Consider the following 19,480-nt stretch of genomic DNA (forward strand, 5'->3'; position numbering starts at 1 on the left):
AATATCTATCATATTAAAGACCTTTTCAAATTTTTGGTTGTCTGCTCTTCTTAGATAGTGGGACCCAAAAAGTGGATCGGAAGTTCTGTTTGGCGTGGGGCTCACTAAACGTGGGCCTCTCCCCTGTGATCTGGCTGAGTTTCATATTGTTACATAGGAATATATTTCTGTTGTTATATAATTATTTACATAGGGAATCCCTGATATTGGTATTTTTTAGATCTTTTATATAGGTAAGATCTCCTCAAGAAGACTTGTATATCCTCTTAGGGATATACGTCCACCTGGCAGGTTTCTGGGAGTATGGTGGGGCAAGAAGGCTTTGTGGTTCAGCCTTCAGTACATAAACTTAATACCTTTGTTTTCAGTAGGGTAATTAAGCCTTTAACTATGCCTGATGCTCTCCAGTTAAGATAGGGTTTACCCTCTCAAGTCTTACACCAGCTTTGGGGAAGAGCAGTTCCTTGGGTGCACAAAGGAGGGAGGGGTTCCCAGGTTCCTTACTGTAGACTTCTTACATAGTCTTTGAACCTATCCTCTTTTTAGCCCCACCTTCACCTCCACATTCAGTTACCTAGAGTCACTAATCCAGCCTGAGCCTTCTGGGAGTTCTGTGATGCAAATCAAGTTGCTTTCCTTTCCTATTGCTGCCTTTAAGATTCATCTTTTAAGTTATCATTCATCTGAAACTTCTCAATTTCCCAAATTTTATTTTTCATACTCCATTCTGTGGGTTATTGCCTTTTACAAATTTACTATTTTTTATTAAATTGCTTTTTAAATATTTACTATTCTCTAGTAAGGTTTGAGAAGGGAAGAGAGGCTACTGTGTGCACTGATTCTCTCACATGCTATCTTTTTATTGGTGTTCTGCCCGAAATCTGTATACATTATTCTTTTTTCAGGCTAAGATACCTTCATTCTACTCAGACACAGGAACTGTGCAGGTCCTCCTCTTCTTTACTTTGTATTTTTGTAGCACACAGTGTGAAAATGAGAGAAAACAGTAAATGACCTGGAAAATTTACTTTATTACATGAAGCCTAGTGTTGACATCATGGTTAAAAACCTCTCTAGTAAGCACTCTGAAGAGCTCTGGCCTTGCCTTTTTTGTCCCTGACTTTGCTTCAAAACTTTGGTAACATGTACACTCATTTTATTCTATTACTAGTATCACAATCAAGAGCTTTATACTCAAGGAAGTGGCCCAATTTTAAGAACCGGAGAGTTTAATGGAGATGATCTTGCCTGCACCTTGAGTTCCCAGTCTAGTTTACTGTCAAGGGTGGGGAGGATACCTAGGTTTTGCACATTGTTTTGTTCTTAGCCAAGTCCCTTTGCCCAGAATTTTCTTTCCCATTCAAACTGGTTACTCTGCGTTTAAAATCTGCATCGTAAAATGAGGCAAACAGTCCTCTGCCTCCACCTGTCCTTATACTAAGAAGGAGGAAAGCAGGTATGGCGATGCTGTTCCCACAAAAAGCTTGGGGTAAGTTATGGTCTATGAGCCCGGAAACAAGGCAAAACTAGTTATCCTGACACGCCCTCACGCTACGAAAAGAGTAGCCTGCTTCAGCTGGATGTCTTCCACCCACACTGCAGCGCAGCCAGTCTTTTTTGGGTGCTTCTCGCTCCCGCCATAAAGTTAACATTTTTCACAGGATCGGTCCGGAACAGCTGGTCTACTTTTCAGCTCTAGCCTGAGCCGTACCGCATTTTAAAGTTTCAGAAGCAGCACGTCTGAGTACGATTCGCATAATGCTGCCCCGCCGCTAGGCAAAGGGCAGGGGGCTGTGCAGGTCCAGAGTAGCGGGAGGGCATACGAGGACCCCGCAGTCCAGTTTGCCGGCGTCCGAGCGGGCTTCGACTCCGCCCAGGAGCGCGAGCCCCCACCCCCCCGCCCCCGGCAGCGGCCCACGCACAAGATACCTGCTAGCGTTTGGGCGCAGAGATCCTTCGCGCTGATGCGCTCGACGGTTCTTAAACCTCTCCAGCCTGGATCTCCCCTCGATTCCAAACTAAGCCCGGGATGCCCGGCTTACGCATCGCTGGCAACCTCCCAACGCCGGAAGCCCATTATGCCCACCCTTTAAAGCAGCTGGACGAAGGGACGCGCGCTCTCCTCCTTTACGGCAGGGGTGCGCGCGTTTGCGACAGCGTGACGCCCGCAGAGTTTTGGCGGGAAAAGCGCAGCATTTGGATTCCTGTGGTGGCGGCCAAAGGACGGCCTGGTGAGGAGGGGCGGCCGGTAGGGTGGGAAAGGAGCCTGTAGAAGGAGTTCGGGGTCTACATTAGTTGGGAGGGGCATGGCGAGAGAAAGTTATCGGTGACTAGCGAAGGGGATCGGAGACACTCGCGCTGAGAGGCGGTTTCGGAGGGTGGAAAGGTGTGGGACCAGGGGAGTCCCGTTGTGTAGGGATTGGAGAGACTACCCCTCTGTGGGCTTGAGACCCCGGAGGTTTGGGCGCCGGCGGACTCGAGGGCCTGCCAGCCCTTCCTTCCGCTTCTTGGGGCAGTTTGGCCCCGCCCCAGGCTCCTCCCGGCCTTTGGGGCGGCGTGGGGGGTGGGAATTGGAGCTGAGCACGGGGGGAGGAGGGGCTGCAGGCGTCGGAGTTAAACTCTGTCGGTCTCCACTAGCTCGCGGCCCCTCACCCGTCTCACCCTCTGCCCGTCCCCAGTCATTCCCCTCAAAGCGTTTGTGTCCCCGACTCCTCAACAGAGCCGCTGCTTTTTCTCAGAGGTCTGAGGAAGGCAGTTTCTGCTTGGTTCTGCGTGGGAATGGGGATGGTGATTTCCACCACAGAATGCCAGAATTTAGAATACTTGCTCGCGGTTTAAAGCCTTGGGTAAATTACGGGCGAGGTGTAAGGGGAAACCAAACTGTTATATTGAGGAGTCATGGCAGGTGGTTGAAGCTTATCCTCATCCCCGTCTTTCCTGTGTTCCTGCCTTTGACAGCCGTGGTCCGTGGTGGAGTCATGGCGGTGCCCTTTGTGGAAGACTGGGACTTGGTGCAAACCCTGGGAGAAGGTGCCTATGGAGAGTGAGTTCGAGTCCTTTCTCCCTGCCTTCACACTTGCTTTAGTTTTCTCCCTGTTGTCTCGAGAACATACTCGTTGTTCTGGAATGGTTTATTCTAACACAGTGGCATCTTAGAGAACAGATCTTGGCGTTTGAAGTCCTAGAGCCGCACTATCTTTTGTAAGAATTAATCCCCCAAGCCTTTTTTTTTTTTTTTAAAGATTTTATTTATATATTTGACAGAGATCACAAGTAGGCAGAGAGGCAGGCAGAGAGAGAGGAGGAAGCAGGCTCCCTGCTGAGCAGAGAGCCCGATATGGGGCTGGATCCCAGGACCCTGGGATCATGACCTGAGCTGAAGGCAGAGGCTTTAACCCACTGAGCCACCCAGGCGCCCCCCCACACACCTTTTTTAAAAACATTTTCTCTGTAAAGAGCTGGAAGAGACCTGTAAAGTCACTTTCTCCCCCCACATATTCCTTCTTGGGGTTTAAGCATAGTGGTTAAATGAGCAAATGAACAGACTCTGGAGTCAGAATGCCCGGTTTCAAATCTTCATTCATCACATACTAACACACCGGTTTGTGTTCTTAGGCAAACTTCTTAAAGGTGTGTCTCTGTTTTCCTCAGCTCTAAGATGAAAGTAACAGTACCTACCCCTTAGAACAGTTACCACAGACATATATAGTATGAGGTTAATAAACATTAGGTAGTGTTATTAAAATTAAATGAATAGAGCATGTGCATATGTGATGTGGCATGGAATTACTGTTACTCCATTTTAGTTTATTTTTTCTTTTTAAAAATTATTTATTCGACACAGAGAGTCAGAGAGAGAGAGCACAAGCAGGAGGAGCTGCAGGCAGGCAGGCAGAGGGAGAGGGAGAAGCAGGCTCCCTGTCAAGCAAGGAGCCTGATGTGGGGCTTGATCCCAGGACTCTGGGATCATGACCTGAGCTAAAGGCAGCCACCTAACTGACTGAGCCACCCAGGTGCCCTGTTTTTCAAGTATGTATTAAATAACCTTTGGATGTACAACATAATGACTTCTTTAGAGCATTAGTCATCATACTTCACATTTCAGAAAGGAGTAGTTTCTGTTGAGAACATGGCAGAAACCATTTTCTTGGTTTCTACTGAGTAGAGAAAGTAATGAAGATAAAATTGTTGATTCCTATTTAATCTTTTGAAGTTTTCAAAGAAATAGAATTCAAATGTCTTCCTTTTCCTTTTGAGGGTTCAACTTGCTGTGAATAGAAGAACCGAAGAAGCAGTTGCAGTCAAGATTGTAGACATGAAGCGTGCCGTAGACTGTCCAGAAAATATTAAGAAAGAGATCTGTATCAATAAAATGCTAAATCATGAGAATGTGGTGAAATTTTATGGTCACAGGAGAGAAGGCAATATCCAGTATCTATTTCTGGAGTACTGTAGTGGAGGAGAACTTTTTGACAGAATAGGTAGGGAAATAAGTTTATAATAACTATTTTTACTAAATAAGTTTCTAAGTTTGTTTTTTCATTTTGAGTGCGATTTGGTCATTGTCCATTCAGAACTGCTTATGCAACAGTGAAATTGGAGTAAGTTTTCTTGTTTTTTGCAAGTTATATTAGCACATTAAAGCATATATGGAATCATCAAGGAAAACTTTTCCCCTAAATTGTGTATGTGATTTTGATTAGAATTGCTGTTTTGTAGAGTAAGAATGATAAACTAATCTCACGGCGAAGTATCATTAGTGCAACGTATTATTTACCTATGCAGTGATTCTTCTTTGTAGACATTCCAGTTACACGAAATCATATACATTTACAGAACCAAAATAATAGTGTGTTGTTGTATTTATTTATTTAAGTGAAATTAACTTGAGAATTTTCTAGGATTGCTTTGCCTATATTTAGTAAATTCTGTACTTGTTACTTCAGTGTTCTATGTAAATTTGAAGGCTTGATATTGCAGAACACTGAGAAGTACATAAGATTAATATTATGTGGATCTAAATTTATTATTTAAAGCTATTGTGTTCATATTTAAAAACTGATTATTAGACTCTCCAGTATGTATCTCAGGAGAGAGTTCAGTGTAAAAGAAATCAAGAGGTAAAGAGGGAGATGAAAATATAAAAAGATAACGGACAGTAGGACATTTCTTAATCAAACTGTATTTCCTGAAAGAATTTTGCAGGCATTCATGGCTTTGTAGTAAGAGTGAGTGTATGAAATTTCATTTTGTTGTTAAATATTTGGTGAACTTAGTTTATATTTGCCCAGGCTAACACTTTGGCAATTACATTTCAGGGGCGGGGAAAATATTTTTATAGCATTTAGAAGAAATTAGGGGAGAATTTGAAAGATACCAAATAAATGATGGTTAGTGTAAGATAAGCAGAGGCTTTCAGGGTATGGCTTCCATTCTTAATTTGGGTAGCAGTTTGTTGTTTTCTTTGTAACTTTCCTGTGATGTTAATTTATTTTTGCCACATAACAGATTAGGAAATGTGAGTTACTAAGTATTGTATGAGTCAGTGGACACCAGAGTCTTTTAATTGTTACTGTAAGATTCTGTTTGCCAGAGTACCATCACAAAAGTCTAACCTTAGAATTAGGAGACTCTGTGTTTGATGCCTGATTATGTTTACCTGACAAACTAACTTTCATAATTAATTCTGATAGAGCCAGACATAGGCATGCCTGAACAAGATGCTCAGAGGTTCTTCCATCAACTCATGGCGGGGGTGGTAGGTACAGTTGTCTCTTTTCCTTTTGCTTAAAATTGTCATGAACGAAGTAAGTTACCAAATTTTGGTGTGCTTCCTTCTGTTTCTCTTTTAGGTTTATTTGCATGGTATTGGGATAACTCACAGGGATATTAAGCCAGAAAATCTCCTATTGGATGAAAGGGGTAAGTTCAGCTTTTTGTCACTGCTGCCTAAATTGTTTTATTTTATTTTAAATTTTTTAAAAAAGTTTATTTATTTATCTGCCAGAGAGAGAATACAAGCAGGGAAAGCAGCAGGCAAAGAGAGAACCAGGCTCCCTGCTGAGCAAGGAGCCCCATGTGGGACCCGATTCCAGGAGCTTGGGATCATGACCTGAGCCAAAGGCAGCTGCTTAACTGACTGAGCCATCCAGACGTCCCTGCCTAAATTATTTTAATCCACATAAGGCAGGTTTGAAGCTTTTGCATTTTTGAAATTTTAGGGCAGAAAATCTGAAAAGTCGAGGAAGTTTGAGAAACTCAGTATATTTCGATTTCACAAGGACTTCCTAATATAGTTATGGGTGAGATAGAGAAATCTAACCTAGATGCAAGGGTAGCTCATTAAATGAATAGCTGTACGAATAGTCTTAAATAGCTTTTCAATGAATTAATAAAGGAAAGTTTCCGTTGGAATACCCTGGACTTTTAGCCTTAACCTGTTGTTCTTTTTATTTATTTAGTTTGTTCGTTTCAAGTTTTTCTTTAAATTCCAGTTAGTTAACATATAGAGTGATAATAGTTTCAGGAATAGAATTTAGTGATTCATCACTTACATATAACACCCAGTGCTCATCACAAGTGCCGTCCTTAATACCCATCTACCTGCCCACCTCCCCTCCAGCAAATCTCAGTTTGTTCTCTATAGTTAAGATTCTGTTTTAAGTTTTGCCTCTCTCCCCACCCCCACGTTCATGTTTCATTTCTTAAATTCCACATATGAGTGAAATCATATGGTATTTGTCTCTGACTGACTTATTTCACTTAGTTAAGTCACTAAGTCACTAAGCAGAGCTAAGTCGTTAGCTCTATCCATGTCATTGCAAATGGCAAGATTCCATTCTTTTTTATGGCTGAGTAATATTCATATATATATGAATATTCATAAATATATGTACAGCTTCTTTATCCACTCATCAGTTGCTGGACACTTGGGATCTTTATGTAATTTGGCTATTGCTGATAATGCTGCTGTCAACATCAGGGTGCATATGTCCTTTCAAATTGGTATTTTTGTATCCTTTGGGTAAATACGTAGTAGTGTAGTTGCTGGGTCGTAGGGTAGTTCTGTTTTTATTCTTTCTTTAAATTTTTAAATTATTTCTTATTTTTTATTTTATTTTATTTAAGATTTTATTTATTTATTTGACAGAGTAAGATCACAAGTAGGTAGAGAGGCAGGCAGAGAGAGAGGAGGAAGCAGGCTCCCTGCTGAGCAGAGAGCCTGATGCGGGGCTGGATCCCAGGACCCTGAGATCATGACCTGAGCCAAAGGCAGAGGCTTAACACACTGAGTTGCCCAGGCGCCCCTGTTCTTTTTTTAAAAGATTTTATTTATTTATGTATTTATCAGAGAGAGAGCGAGAGTGTGTGGGTGTGCGATGGGGGAGAGGCAAGCCAACTCCATGCAGAGGGCGGCGCCCGAGTTGGGGCTTGATCTCAGGACCCTGAGGTCATGACCTGAGTGGGCTCTTGATTGAGAGTGGGAGGCTTAACCAACTGCACCAGGGAGGCACGGCAGGGCAGTTCTATTTTTAACTTCTTAGGGAGCCTTCATATTGTTCTCCAGAGTGGCTGTAATCAGTTTACATTCCCGCCAACAGTGCAAGGGGGTTCCCCTTTCTCTGCATCCTTACCAACATCTGTTGTTTCCTTTGTTGTTGACAGGTGTGAAGTGATACCTCATTGTACTTTTGACTTCATTTCCCTGATGATCACTGATGTTGAGCATCTTTTTGTATGTCTGTTAGCCATCTATATGTCTTTGAAAAATGTCTATTCACATTTCTGCCCATTTTTTTTTTTAAGATTTTATTTATTTATTAGACACACAGAGAAATCACAAGTAGGCAGAGAGGCAGGCAGAGAGAAAGGGGGAAGCAGGCTCCCCGCTGAGCAGAGAGCCGGATGCGGGACTCGATCCCAGGACCCTGAGATCATGACCTGAGCCGAAGGCAGAGGCTCAACCCACTGAGCCACCCAGGCGCCCTTCTGCCCATTTCTTAACTGGATTATTTGTTTATTGGGGAAGGAGTTTGATAACTTCTTTATAGATCTTGGATACTAACCCTTTATCAGATATGTCATTTCCAGATATCTTCTTCCATTCCAAAGGTGCTATTTATTTAGTTTTGTTGATCATTTCCTTTGCTGTAAAGAAGCTTTTTGCCTTGATGAAATCCCAATAGTTCATTTTTGCTTTTGTTTTCCTTGCTTCCAGAGATGTATCTAGTAAGAAGTTGCTACTGCAAATGTCAGAGAGGTTGCTGCACGTGTTCCTCTCTAGGATTTTGATGGTTTCCTGTCTCATGTTTAGGTCTTTAATCAATTTTTTTTTAAAGATTTTATTTATTTATTTGACAGAGAAAGAGTGCACGTGAGCACAAGCAGGTGGAGCATTAGGCAGAGGGAGAGGGAGAGGCAGGCTCCCCGTTGAGCAGAGAGCCTAATGTGGGCCCTGATTCCAAGACCCTGGGATCATGACCTAAGCCGAAGGTAGACGCTTAACTGACTGAGCCATCAGGTACCCCTGTTCTTTCAGCTATTTTGAATTTATTTTTGTGTATAGTGTAAGAAAGTAGTCTATTTTCATTTTTTTTTAAAGATTTTATTTATTTATTTATTTGACAGACAGAGATTACAAGTAGGCAGAGAGGCAGACAGAGAGAGAGAGGAGGAAGCAGGCTCCCTGCTGAGCAGAGAGCCTGATGCGGGGCTGGATCCCAGGACCCTGGGACCACAACCTGAGCCGAAGGCAGAGGCTTAACCCACTGAGCCACTCAGGCGCCCCCATTTTTTTTTTTTTTTTAATTTAAGAGAGGGAGAGAGTGTGAGGTGGGAAGAGGCAGACAGAGAGGAAGAGAGAAACTCATGCAGACTCCATGCTGAGTGCAGTGATCTCATGACCTGAGCCAAAACCAAGAGTTCGATGTGCAATGGACAATGCTACCCAGGCATCCCTAGATTCATTCTTTTGTATGTTGCTGTCCAGTTTTTGTTGAAGAGACCGTCTTTTTTCCATTGGATATTCTTTCCTGCTTGTTGAAGAATAGTTGACCCAATAGTAGTGGATCCATTTCTAAATTTTCTATTCTATTCCATTGGTTTTTATGTATCTGATTTTGTGCCGTACCATACTGTCTTAATGATTACAGCTTTGTAATATAAAGTCCAGAATTGTGATGCCTCCAGCTTTGCTTTTCTTTTTCAAGATAGCTTTGGCTATTCAGGTCTTTTGTGGTTCCATACAAATTTTAGGATTATTTATTCTAGCTTTGTGTAAAATTGTAGTGGTATTTTGATAGGGATTGCATTAAATGTGTAGAGTGCTTTGGAGAGTGTAGACATTTTAACAAAGTTTGTTCTTCCAATCCATGAACATGGAATGTTTTTACATTTCTTTATGTCCTCTTCAATTTCTTTCATAAGTGTTCTATAATTTTCAGAGTACAGATCTTTTGCCTCTTTGGTTAGTTTTCTTCCTAGGTATCTTACAGTTTTTGGTACAATCAATTCCTTGATTTCTCTTTCTGTTGCTGCTTTATTGGTGTATAGAAATCCAACAGATTTCCGTACATTGATTTTGTATCCTGCAACTTTACTGAATTTGTGTTATCAGTTCTAGTAATTTTTTGGTGGAATCTTTTAGGTTTTCTACAGAGTATCATGTCATGTGCAAATAGTGATAGATTGACTTCTTCCTTGCTAATTTGGATGCCTTTATTTCTTTTTGTTGTCTGATTGCTGAGGCTAGGATTTCCAGTATTATGTTAAATAACAGTGGGAGTGGCCATCCGTGTCTGTAGAGCTACATCTGTAGATGTAGATGTAGTTCCTGACTATAGAGGAAAAGCTCTCAGTTTTTCCCCACTGAGGATAATATTAGCTTTTTGAATATGGCCTTTTGAATATGGCTTTAATGATGTTGCAGTATGTTCCCTCTATCCCTACTTTGTTGGGGATTTTTATCAAGAATGGACGCTGAGTTTTGTCACATGCTTTTTCTGCATCTATTGTGAGGATCATATGCTGGTTATCCTTTCTTTTATTAGTGTGGTGTATTATGTTGATTGATTTATGAATACTGAACATTGCAGCCCAGGAACAAATTCCACTTCACTGGGGTGAATGATTCTTTTAATACACTGTTGGATTCGATTTGCTAGTATTTTGTTGAGAATTTTTGCCTTCATGTTTATCAGGGATATTGACCTGTAGTTCTCTTTTTTAGTGGGTCTTTGTCTGGTTTTAGAATGAAAATAAGGTGGTCTCATAGAATGAGTTTGGGAGTTTTCCTTCCATTTCTATTTTTTGGAACCGTTTGAGCAGAATAAGTATTAACTCTCTTTTAGTATATGTGCTGTCGAAGCGAGCACGTATTAACTCTCTTTTAAATATTTGGTAGAATTCCCCTGGGAAGCCATCTGGTCCCGGACTTTTGTTTTTTTGGGAGAGTTTTGGTTATTGATTCAATTTCTTTGCTGGTTATTGGTGGAAGTTTTCTATTTCTTCCAGTTTAGGTTTGGTAGTTTATATGTTTCTAGGAATTTATCAATTTTTTCCAGATTTCCCAATTCTTGTCATATAATTTTTCATAGTATTCTAATTATTGATATTTCTGTGGTGTTGGTTGTAATCTCTCTCATTCTCATTATTTATTTAGATCCTTTTCTTTTCTTTTTGGTAAGTCTGGCTAGGAGTTTATTAATTTTATTCTTTTGAAGAACCAGCTCCTGTTTTCATTGATCTGTTCTGCTGGGGTGTTTTTGTTTGTTTCTGTATCATTTATTTCTTCTCTAATCTTTTGTATTTCCTTTCTTTTGCTGCCTTTAGGCTTCATTTGTTCTTTTTCCAGCTCCTTTAGGTGTAAGGTTAGGTTGCTTATTTGAGATTTTTCTTGCTTGTTGAGGTAGGCCTGTATTGCTATACACTTCCCTCTTAAGTCTGCTCTTGCTGCATCCCAAAGGCTTATTTGTGTTTTCATTATCATTTGTTTCCATGTGTTTTTTTATTCTTTAATCTCCTGGTTGACCCATTCATTCTTTAGTAGGGTGTTTTTTAATCTCCATGTATTTGTGGTCTTTCCAAATTCTTTCTGTGGTTCACTTCAGGTTTCAAAGTTTTGTGGTCAGAAAATATACACGGTGTGATCTCAGTCTTTTTGTATTTGTTGGGCCTGATTTGTGACCCAGTGTGTGGTATGTTCTGGAGAATGTCCCAGGCCCTTCAAAGGAATGTGTATTCTGCTGCTTTAAGATGAAATGTTTTGAATATATCTGTTAACTCCATTTGAGCCAGTGTGTCATTCAAAGCCATTGTTTCCTTGTTGATTTTCTGCTTAGATTATCTGACCATTGCTGTAAGTGGAGTGTTAAAGTCCCTTGCTATATTACTGTTTTATCATCAATGAGTTCTTTTATGTTTGTTATTGTTTTACATATTGAGTACTCTCAAGTTGGGGGCATAAATGTTTATACTTGTTAGGTCCTCTTGTTGGGTAGACCCCTTTATTATGATATAGTGCCCTTCTTCAACTCTTGTTACAGTCTTTGGCTTAAAATCTCATTTGGCTCAGGGCACCTGGGTGGCCCAATTGGTTAAGCATCTGACTCTTGATTTTAGCTCAGGTTTTGATCTCAGGGCTGTAGGTTCAAGCCCCATTTTGGTCTTCAGGCTGGGTATGGAGTTTACTTTCAAAAATAAATAAAACAAAATCTCATTTGTCTGACCTAAGTATTGCTACTCCACCTTTCTTTTGACTTCCATTAACATGATAAATTATTTTCTATCCCTTCAATTTCTTTTTTATTTCTAAGATTTTATTTATTTATTTGACAGGGAGAGACACAGCCAGAGAGGGAACACAAGCAGGGGGAAAGGGAGAGGGAGAAGCATGCTTCCGGCTGAACAGGGAGCCAATGTAGGGCTCAATCCCAGGATTCTGGGATCATAACCTGAGCAGAAGGCAGATGCTTAACCACTGAGCCACCCAGGTGCCTCTGTCCCTTTAGTTTCAATCTGCAGGTGTCTGTAGGTCTAAAATGAGTCTCTTGTAGGCAGCATGTCCATTCTGTCTTTTTTATCCATTCTAATACCCTGTGTTTTTTGATTGGAGCATTTAGTCCATTTACATTCAGGGTAATTTTTTTTTTTAAGATTTTTTATTTATTTATTTGACAGAGAGAGAGATCACAAGTAGGCAGAGAGGCAGGCAGAGAGAGGGAGAGGAGGAAGCAGGCTCCCTGCTGAGCAGAGAGCCCGATGCGGGACTCGATCCCAGGACCCTGAGATTATGACCTGAGCTGAAGGCAGAGGCTTAACCCATTGAGCCACCTAGGTGCCCTGGACCAAAGTATTTTTAAGATCTTGTCCAACCCTAAGGTTTAGTGTTTCTGGCAGTATTTTTCATGACATGTCACTGTACTTTCTTATCAGCCTCCTAGCCTTTTTCTCAACTCTAATTGGCCTTCATACTAGGAGATGAGTTAAGGAAAGCCAGTTTATTTAATAAGTAATGGAGATGTGAATATGTAATAATATTTGGAATATGAAAACTTTGTTTTCATACTAAAAATCTGGGTTTTTTTTCTTTATAAAAATACTAGTTAATGAAGTAAGATGGAAAGTATAAGAAGAAAGTAAAAAAAAATCACCAGAAAGCCATCAATCATTTATAACCACTGTTAATTTTTTAAAAATACTTTTTAAAAATTTTATTTATTTATTTGACAGAGAGAGAGATCACAAGTTGGCAGAAAGGCAGGCAGAGAGAACCGGAAAGCAGGCTCCCTGCTGAGCAGAGAGCACGATGTGGGGCTCGATCCCAGGACCCTGAGATCATGACCTGAGCCGAAGGCAGAGGTTTAACCCACTGAGCCACCAAGGCACCCCAACCACTGTTAATTTTTGATGAATATCTTTTAGATAAACATTTATTAAGCTGTCTGCCTAGCTGCATAAGATCCTCCTTTGGTTATTTAGCTTCTGCAAGTTGCTTTATAAGGCACATAGCAAAATTTTAGATATTCAGAAAATTCAGTGTATGAGGAAAAGGAACTGAGTAATTGACTGATGAGTCCCAAGAAATGAGAGCACAGTTGGAGAATTCCTTTATTTTCCATTTTTCATTCCATTTCTATTAACTTTTTGAATGCTAATAGACTTTAAAAAATTTTTTTTTCATCCTGTGCATTATTTACAGTTAATCCATTTTTCTGTTCCCGGGGTTGTTTCTATGTTTGTTTGTTTTTTATAAAAGATTTTATTTATTTATTTGATGAAGAGCACCAGTGGGGGGAGCAGCAGGCAGAGGGATAGGGAGAAGCAGACTCCCCACTGAGCAGAGAACCCGACATGGGGCTCTATCCCAGGACTCTGGGATCATGACCTGAGCCCAAGGCAGATGCTTAACTGACTGAGCCACCCAGGCGCCTCTGAATGCTAATAGCTATCCTTGATGGTATACTACAGTCAATTCATCTCCTTCCTCATCTACAAATTAAGCCTTTTTTTTTTTTTTTTTTTTTGGAGTAAATGTGGGTTTGGGGAAAAAGGATTACTTTTTTCTAACTGTGAGAGGAAGTACAGCATAGTGTTAAGAGCTCAGGATTTAGAGTCATTTGAACCTAGGTTTAATCTAGGCCACCTCATAGTAGCTGTATAGCTGTGGGCAAGCTGGCATTACTTACCTTCTCTCTCCTTACTGTCCTTCTTTATAAATGGTGATAGTAAGAGAATCTATTTGGGTTGAGGATGAGGGAGATATACACATCTTTACCCACGTATGTATAAACTTAAGTTAGATCATAGAATATATGGTTTTTTGATATGCATGTGGGTTTTATTTTTCAGGACTTTATTTTATTTTGTATTTATGTTATATAAAAACCTTTACAGGGACGCCTGGGTGGCTCAGTTGGTTAAGCAGCTGCCTTTAGCTCAGGTCATGATCCCAGCGTCCTGGGATCGAGTCCCACATCGGGCTCCTTGCTTGGCAGGGAGCCTGCTTCTCCCTCTGCCTCTGCCTGCCTGTGCTCGCTCTCGCTCCTCTCTCTCCGACAAATAAAAAAATCTTTAAAAAAATAAAAACCTTTACAGTTACTTAAAAAAAAATTTAGGCATGGGGCTCCTGGCTGGCTCAGTTGGTAGAGCATGCTACTCTTGATCTTGGGGTTGTGAATTTGAGCTCTATGTTGGGTGTAGAGCTTCCTTTTTTTTTTTTTTTTTTTTTTTTTTTAATGATTTTATTTATTTATCTGAGAGAGACCATATGTAAGCAGGTGGAGGGGCAAACTCCCTGCTAGGCAGGGAACCTGATGTGGGCTTCCATCCCAGAACGCTGAGATCATGACCTGAGCTGAGGGTAGACGCTTAACTGACTGAGCCACCTAGGTACCCAGGCTGTAGAGCTTACTTAAAAAAGTTCAGGCATATAAAAATTTATATAAAACATATATGATATAATAAAATAAAAATAAAATAACTACCTATATACCAATCTGGCTTAAAAAATAAAACATTAGCATGCCTGGGTGGCTCAGTCAGTTATGTGTCTGCCTTAGCCTCAGGTCATGATCCCATAGTCCTGGGATGGAGCCCAGCATCAGGCTCCCTGCTCCTCAGGGAGTCTGTTTCTCCCTCTGCTGCAGACCCCCCTGCCCCCGCCCCTCCCCCTCATGCTCTCTCTCATGCAAAAATAAATAAATAAAATCTTAAAAAAAACCTATGTACATTGCTCAAAGCAGTGGTGTAAAATAGCAAAACGCTGGAAACAATGGAAATGTCTATCAACAATGGAATAGATAAATTATGAAATGGATGATTTTAGGTACAAGTAATGACATGGGTATGTTTCATAGAAGTATTCATACAAGTATGCTTCTATTTATATGAAGTTCAAAAATATGTAAAATCAAATATATTGTTTAGAAATACAAATATGGAGAAAATCACACAAAAAAAGAGCGTATTAAAACAAAAATCAGAATGGTAGTCACTTCTGAGAAGGTAGGGAAGGGAATATATTGAGGGAAGTAATTATAGGGGATTTCAAAGGAAATATATATGTATATTTGTTCTTGCTCAATATTTAATAATAGTCTTTTTAAAAAAGAAAACATTACGAATATAGTCCAAATCCTCTGTATTCCTTCACAAATGTATTCCCTTTTTCTCAGAGATAACCACACTCCTCAATTTAGAATTTATTATATGCAGGTCTTTAAACTGAGTATTATGTTGCAGACATATGGAAACAACAAAATTCAAGGAATGTTACAGTTACCTATTAGCATTTTCACTGATAACTTGCCACTCTTAATCTTAGTGATTTGTCAAGATTGTGTCATGTATAGCTATTAAAAGGATAATTAGAGTAGCTGCCTCCCAATTCAAATGCAGGTAAACATCATCAATGTCTTACATATTATATTGTGTGGATATACTTGATTTTCAAAGAATCAAAACCCTATTTTAGGACGTTAAAATTATTTCTAGATTTAAAGAGATAGAACAGCAATATCTGTTCTATAGATTTGTGCACAGGTCCAATATAAAAATTGGGTTGTGTTATAATGGATATTTGCTATGGCACTTGTCTTTTTTTTTCACTTATACACTGTTCCATGTCAGTACTACAGATAGTTTTGTTTTGTTTTTAATGATTGTATTTATTCCAGAGAGAGAAAGCAGGGGGAGGAGCAGAGGGGGAGGGACAAGCAGATTCTGCACTGAGTGGGGAGCTGGGCACAGGGCTTGATCCTAGGACCTCAAGATCATGACCTGAGACACAACCAAGAGCTGGACACTCAGCTAACTGAGCCACCCAGGTGCCTTTTTTAAAAAAAGCAACTTATCAGTTTAGTTTTCATTGTATACATGTGCAATAAGATTTTACCATTTCTTTATTGATGGATATTTAAGCTATTTACAGATCATATTGCTAGGAATATCCTTATGTTTGTGAATTTTAGGGAATATTTCTGTGTTTGTGGTCCTGGAAATGGGAATTGCTATTTCAAAGAGTGACTATTTCAAAATTGCCAGATTGCCAGATTGCCCTCTAAAAAGGCTGTACCATTTGACACTTTCGTAATAGGGGGACTTCCCTCCCTCCTAAGATTAGATTAGAGTCCCTTGCAATAAGATCTTGTAATGCTTTGTATTTTTATAACTTTTTCAATTGCTGTTTATTTTTAATCTTCAGTAATTTATTTACCTGCATTGGCTAGCACAGTGTTGCTAAGTTATGCTGAACATTCACTAAGGACAGAACAAGTTGAAAGTCCTGCCTGCAGTTTTGTGTGTGTTAAAGATGGGAAGTTAAGAGGAAATTTTGCTTTTCTGTTTTATTTTTTTTGTGCAGTGTTCCTTCTTTTCTAAACTTTGACAAGAAGTTCTAGTGGTTTGTGGATCTTAAGCTTTGGTACATCTTTACATATTTTCTTCCTGCCAGCTGGGTTTATTTGCTGCTGAGAAAGTTGTGCCTGTCATGTTATTGGTGTCTCCTTCCTGCCCTCTGTACAAGTTGATGAAGGTCTTGGCTGTGCTTTCAACCACAACTAGAGTGCCCTTTTTCCAGAAGGGCAGTCCCTTTTGACTCGTTTCTTTCTTTAACCTGGTCCATACTGTTTTGTGTATTGATGATTTTTCTCTTAAGTTAATAAGGTCTTTTAATAATGAGGTCTTTTTCTAGTTTTAGTTATGCGATGATATTTTTTATTTCTTCTTTTTTAAAATTTCTTTTTTGGGGTGCCTGAGTGGCTCAGTCAGTTAAGCATCTCCCTTTGTTCAGGTCATGATCCCTGGGTCTTAGGATAGAGCCCTACATCGGGCTCCCTGCTCAGTGGGGAGCCTGCTTCTTCCTTTCCCTCTACCCCTCCCCCTGCTTGTTCTCTCTCGCTTGTGCTCTCTCTCTCTAATAATTAAAATCTTTTTAAAAAATTTTTTTTTGTCATTTTAAGGTAGAAAAGTGCTATACACTTTGTAAGTAATACCAGTGATTTTCCAATAAAATGCTAATTCCTTTAAGTATATCTATTTATACCAGTGCCATTCAATTTTTCCTTTGGTTTAGATAACCTCAAAATCTCTGACTTTGGCTTGGCAACGGTGTTTCGGCATAATAATCGTGAACGTTTATTGAACAAGATGTGCGGTACTTTACCTTATGTTGCTCCAGAACTTCTAAAGAGAAAAGAATTTCACGCAGAACCAGTTGATGTTTGGTCCTGTGGAATAGTACTTACAGCAATGTTGGCTGGAGGTAAGAGCTCTTTAATCATGATGGAACTCCTGTCCTACGGAAAGCCAGATTTGTTATACCAAAATAAATGAAACAAACCAAGGGAACCATATTTATACGATAGTATTTTATTTTGTTATGTATTTATTTGAAAGAGATCACAAATAGGCAGAGAAGCAAGCAGAGAGAGAGAGGGGGAAGCAGGCTCCCCCCTGATCAGAGAGCCCGATGTGGGGCTCTGTCTCAGGACCCTGGGATCATGACCTGAGCCAAAGGCAGAGGCTTTAACCCACTGAGCCACCCAGGTGCCCCTTTATTTTATTTTTTAAAGATTTTCTTTATTTGTCAAAGGGAGCCCAAGCAGGGGAGTGGGAGAGGGAGGAGACACCCCGCTGAGCAAGAAGCCCCCTGCAGGACTTGATCCTAGGACTCTGGGGTCATGACCCAAGGTAAAGGCAGATGCTTACCCGACTGAGCCATCCAGGCATCCCCTATGTGATAGTATTTTAATATTGAATTTATTTATAACTAAGTTGGAACTTTGAATCCCAAAGCTTTTTAAAAATGAGGTATATATAGCAATTAAATGAAGTATCACAATAGCAGCCTTTCTAAGATTCATGTGAATAATTTTGGAAACGGTAGAGCAGAATTGGTTTATCTTTGAAGCGCCTCTAAAATTTTTGTGAATTGGCATTCTTAGTTTGAAAACCATATTGAATTAATTTGGTGGAAACTTTTAATGGGTTTGTATCATTGACTATTTTCCTTTAAAATCTTTACTATGTAATAAAGTGAACACACAGAAAACTGAGACTTGTTTCTTTTTTAGAATTGCCATGGGACCAGCCCAGTGACAGTTGTCAGGAATACTCTGATTGGAAAGAAAAAAAAACATACCTCAACCCTTGGAAAAAAATTGATTCAGCTCCTCTAGGTAACTGGGTTGTTGATTGAAAGTACTGATTTCTTAGATAATGAAGCCTGGTGATTGAATTTTTTCTTTATATTTTTTTCTTTCTAACTTTTAGATAATCATGTAAGTAATCTGTGATCCTTGCAAGCAGATTAGAAAATAATATTAAAAACAACAACAACTGTATAATCCCAGCACTCAGAAGTAGCTTCTTTTAATATTTTGATATGCAATTCTACACTTTGTTGTAAAGATGTATAACAAATATATATGTTTGTTATATATGCATATTATTTATAAGTATGTACGTTTTTATAGAAAATGAGATCACACTACATATGCTATCTTATAACCTTTTTTTTTTGCCTTAATGCTCTATAGTCATGGACATTTTTCCAGTGACTATAATTTTAGGTCTACATCATTGTTTTTAAAGGCCGTGATGGAATATTACTGTGTGGGTATGTTTACTATATTCATCCAATTCACTTTTTTTAGAGATTTGTATATTTTTGAAATTTTTCACTTCTGAAAGACATATGATGATCATCCACATAATGCACATACCTTTAAATTATTTAATTAAAAAACAAATCCAGAAGTGCTAGGGATGTAGGCAGTTTTTAATTATTATGGCTTACTTGGCCAAATTGCTTTTTAGAAACTTTGTACCATTTCATTACAATCTCATTAGTTAATATTTTAAAATTTTTAAAAAGATTTCATTTATTTATTTATTTATTTTGAAAGACTTTATTTTGAAAAACTTTATTTATTTATTTATTTGACAGAAAGAGAGAGCACACATGTACAAGTAGGGAGAGCAGCAGGCAGAGGGAGAAGCAGGGTCACCACTGAGCAGGGAGCCTGACTTGGGGCTCATCATGACCTGAGCCAAAGGCAGACACTTAACTGATTAAGCCACCCAGTGCCCCAAAGATTTATTTATTTTATTTAATTAATTAATTTAAGATTTATTTATTTTCAAGAGAGAGAGTGCACATGGTGTATGTGTGTAGTGGGGAAGGGTAGGGAGTGTCTTCCGCAGACTGCACTGAGTGTGGAGCCCAGCATTGGGCCCAATCTCAGGACTCGGAAACCACAAACTTAGTGGAAACTAGGAGTCTGTTGCTTAACAGATTGAGTCACCTAGGTACTCCTATAGTCACTGTTTCTTATCTTTATTTTAAATTTAATATCAAATTAAATTTAATATCAAAATTAATATCAAAGCTAGACATTGCTAACTTTTTTGTCCATTTTTGTGGATTATCTGTTTTACTCACTTCTACCAGGGGAGATTTTCTTAATACTTTATATGAGTT

The 19,480-nt window shown here is 39.5% G+C and overlaps 1 protein-coding gene across 1 annotated transcript in view; it reads left to right on the plus strand.

Annotated features, from left to right (window-relative positions):
• The first annotated feature begins 1,899 nt into the window (after positions 1–1,899).
• Positions 1,900–19,480, plus strand: part of CHEK1 (checkpoint kinase 1) — a 29,972-nt gene continuing 12,391 nt past the window's right edge. The window contains exons 1-7 of the mRNA XM_032868849.1: positions 1,900–2,231; positions 2,959–3,043; positions 4,258–4,481; positions 5,694–5,758; positions 5,853–5,922; positions 17,072–17,260; positions 18,072–18,176. Of these exons, the coding sequence (XP_032724740.1) occupies positions 2,030–2,231; positions 2,959–3,043; positions 4,258–4,481; positions 5,694–5,758; positions 5,853–5,922; positions 17,072–17,260; positions 18,072–18,176 (940 nt within the window). The 5' untranslated portion in view covers positions 1,900–2,029. The remainder of the gene's footprint in view (positions 2,232–2,958; positions 3,044–4,257; positions 4,482–5,693; positions 5,759–5,852; positions 5,923–17,071; positions 17,261–18,071; positions 18,177–19,480) is intronic.

This window comes from Lontra canadensis, unplaced genomic scaffold (genome assembly GCF_010015895.1).
Source record: "Lontra canadensis isolate GAN:19392208 unplaced genomic scaffold, GSC_riverotter_1.0 scaffold36, whole genome shotgun sequence".
Lineage (NCBI taxonomy): Eukaryota > Metazoa > Chordata > Mammalia > Carnivora > Mustelidae > Lontra > Lontra canadensis.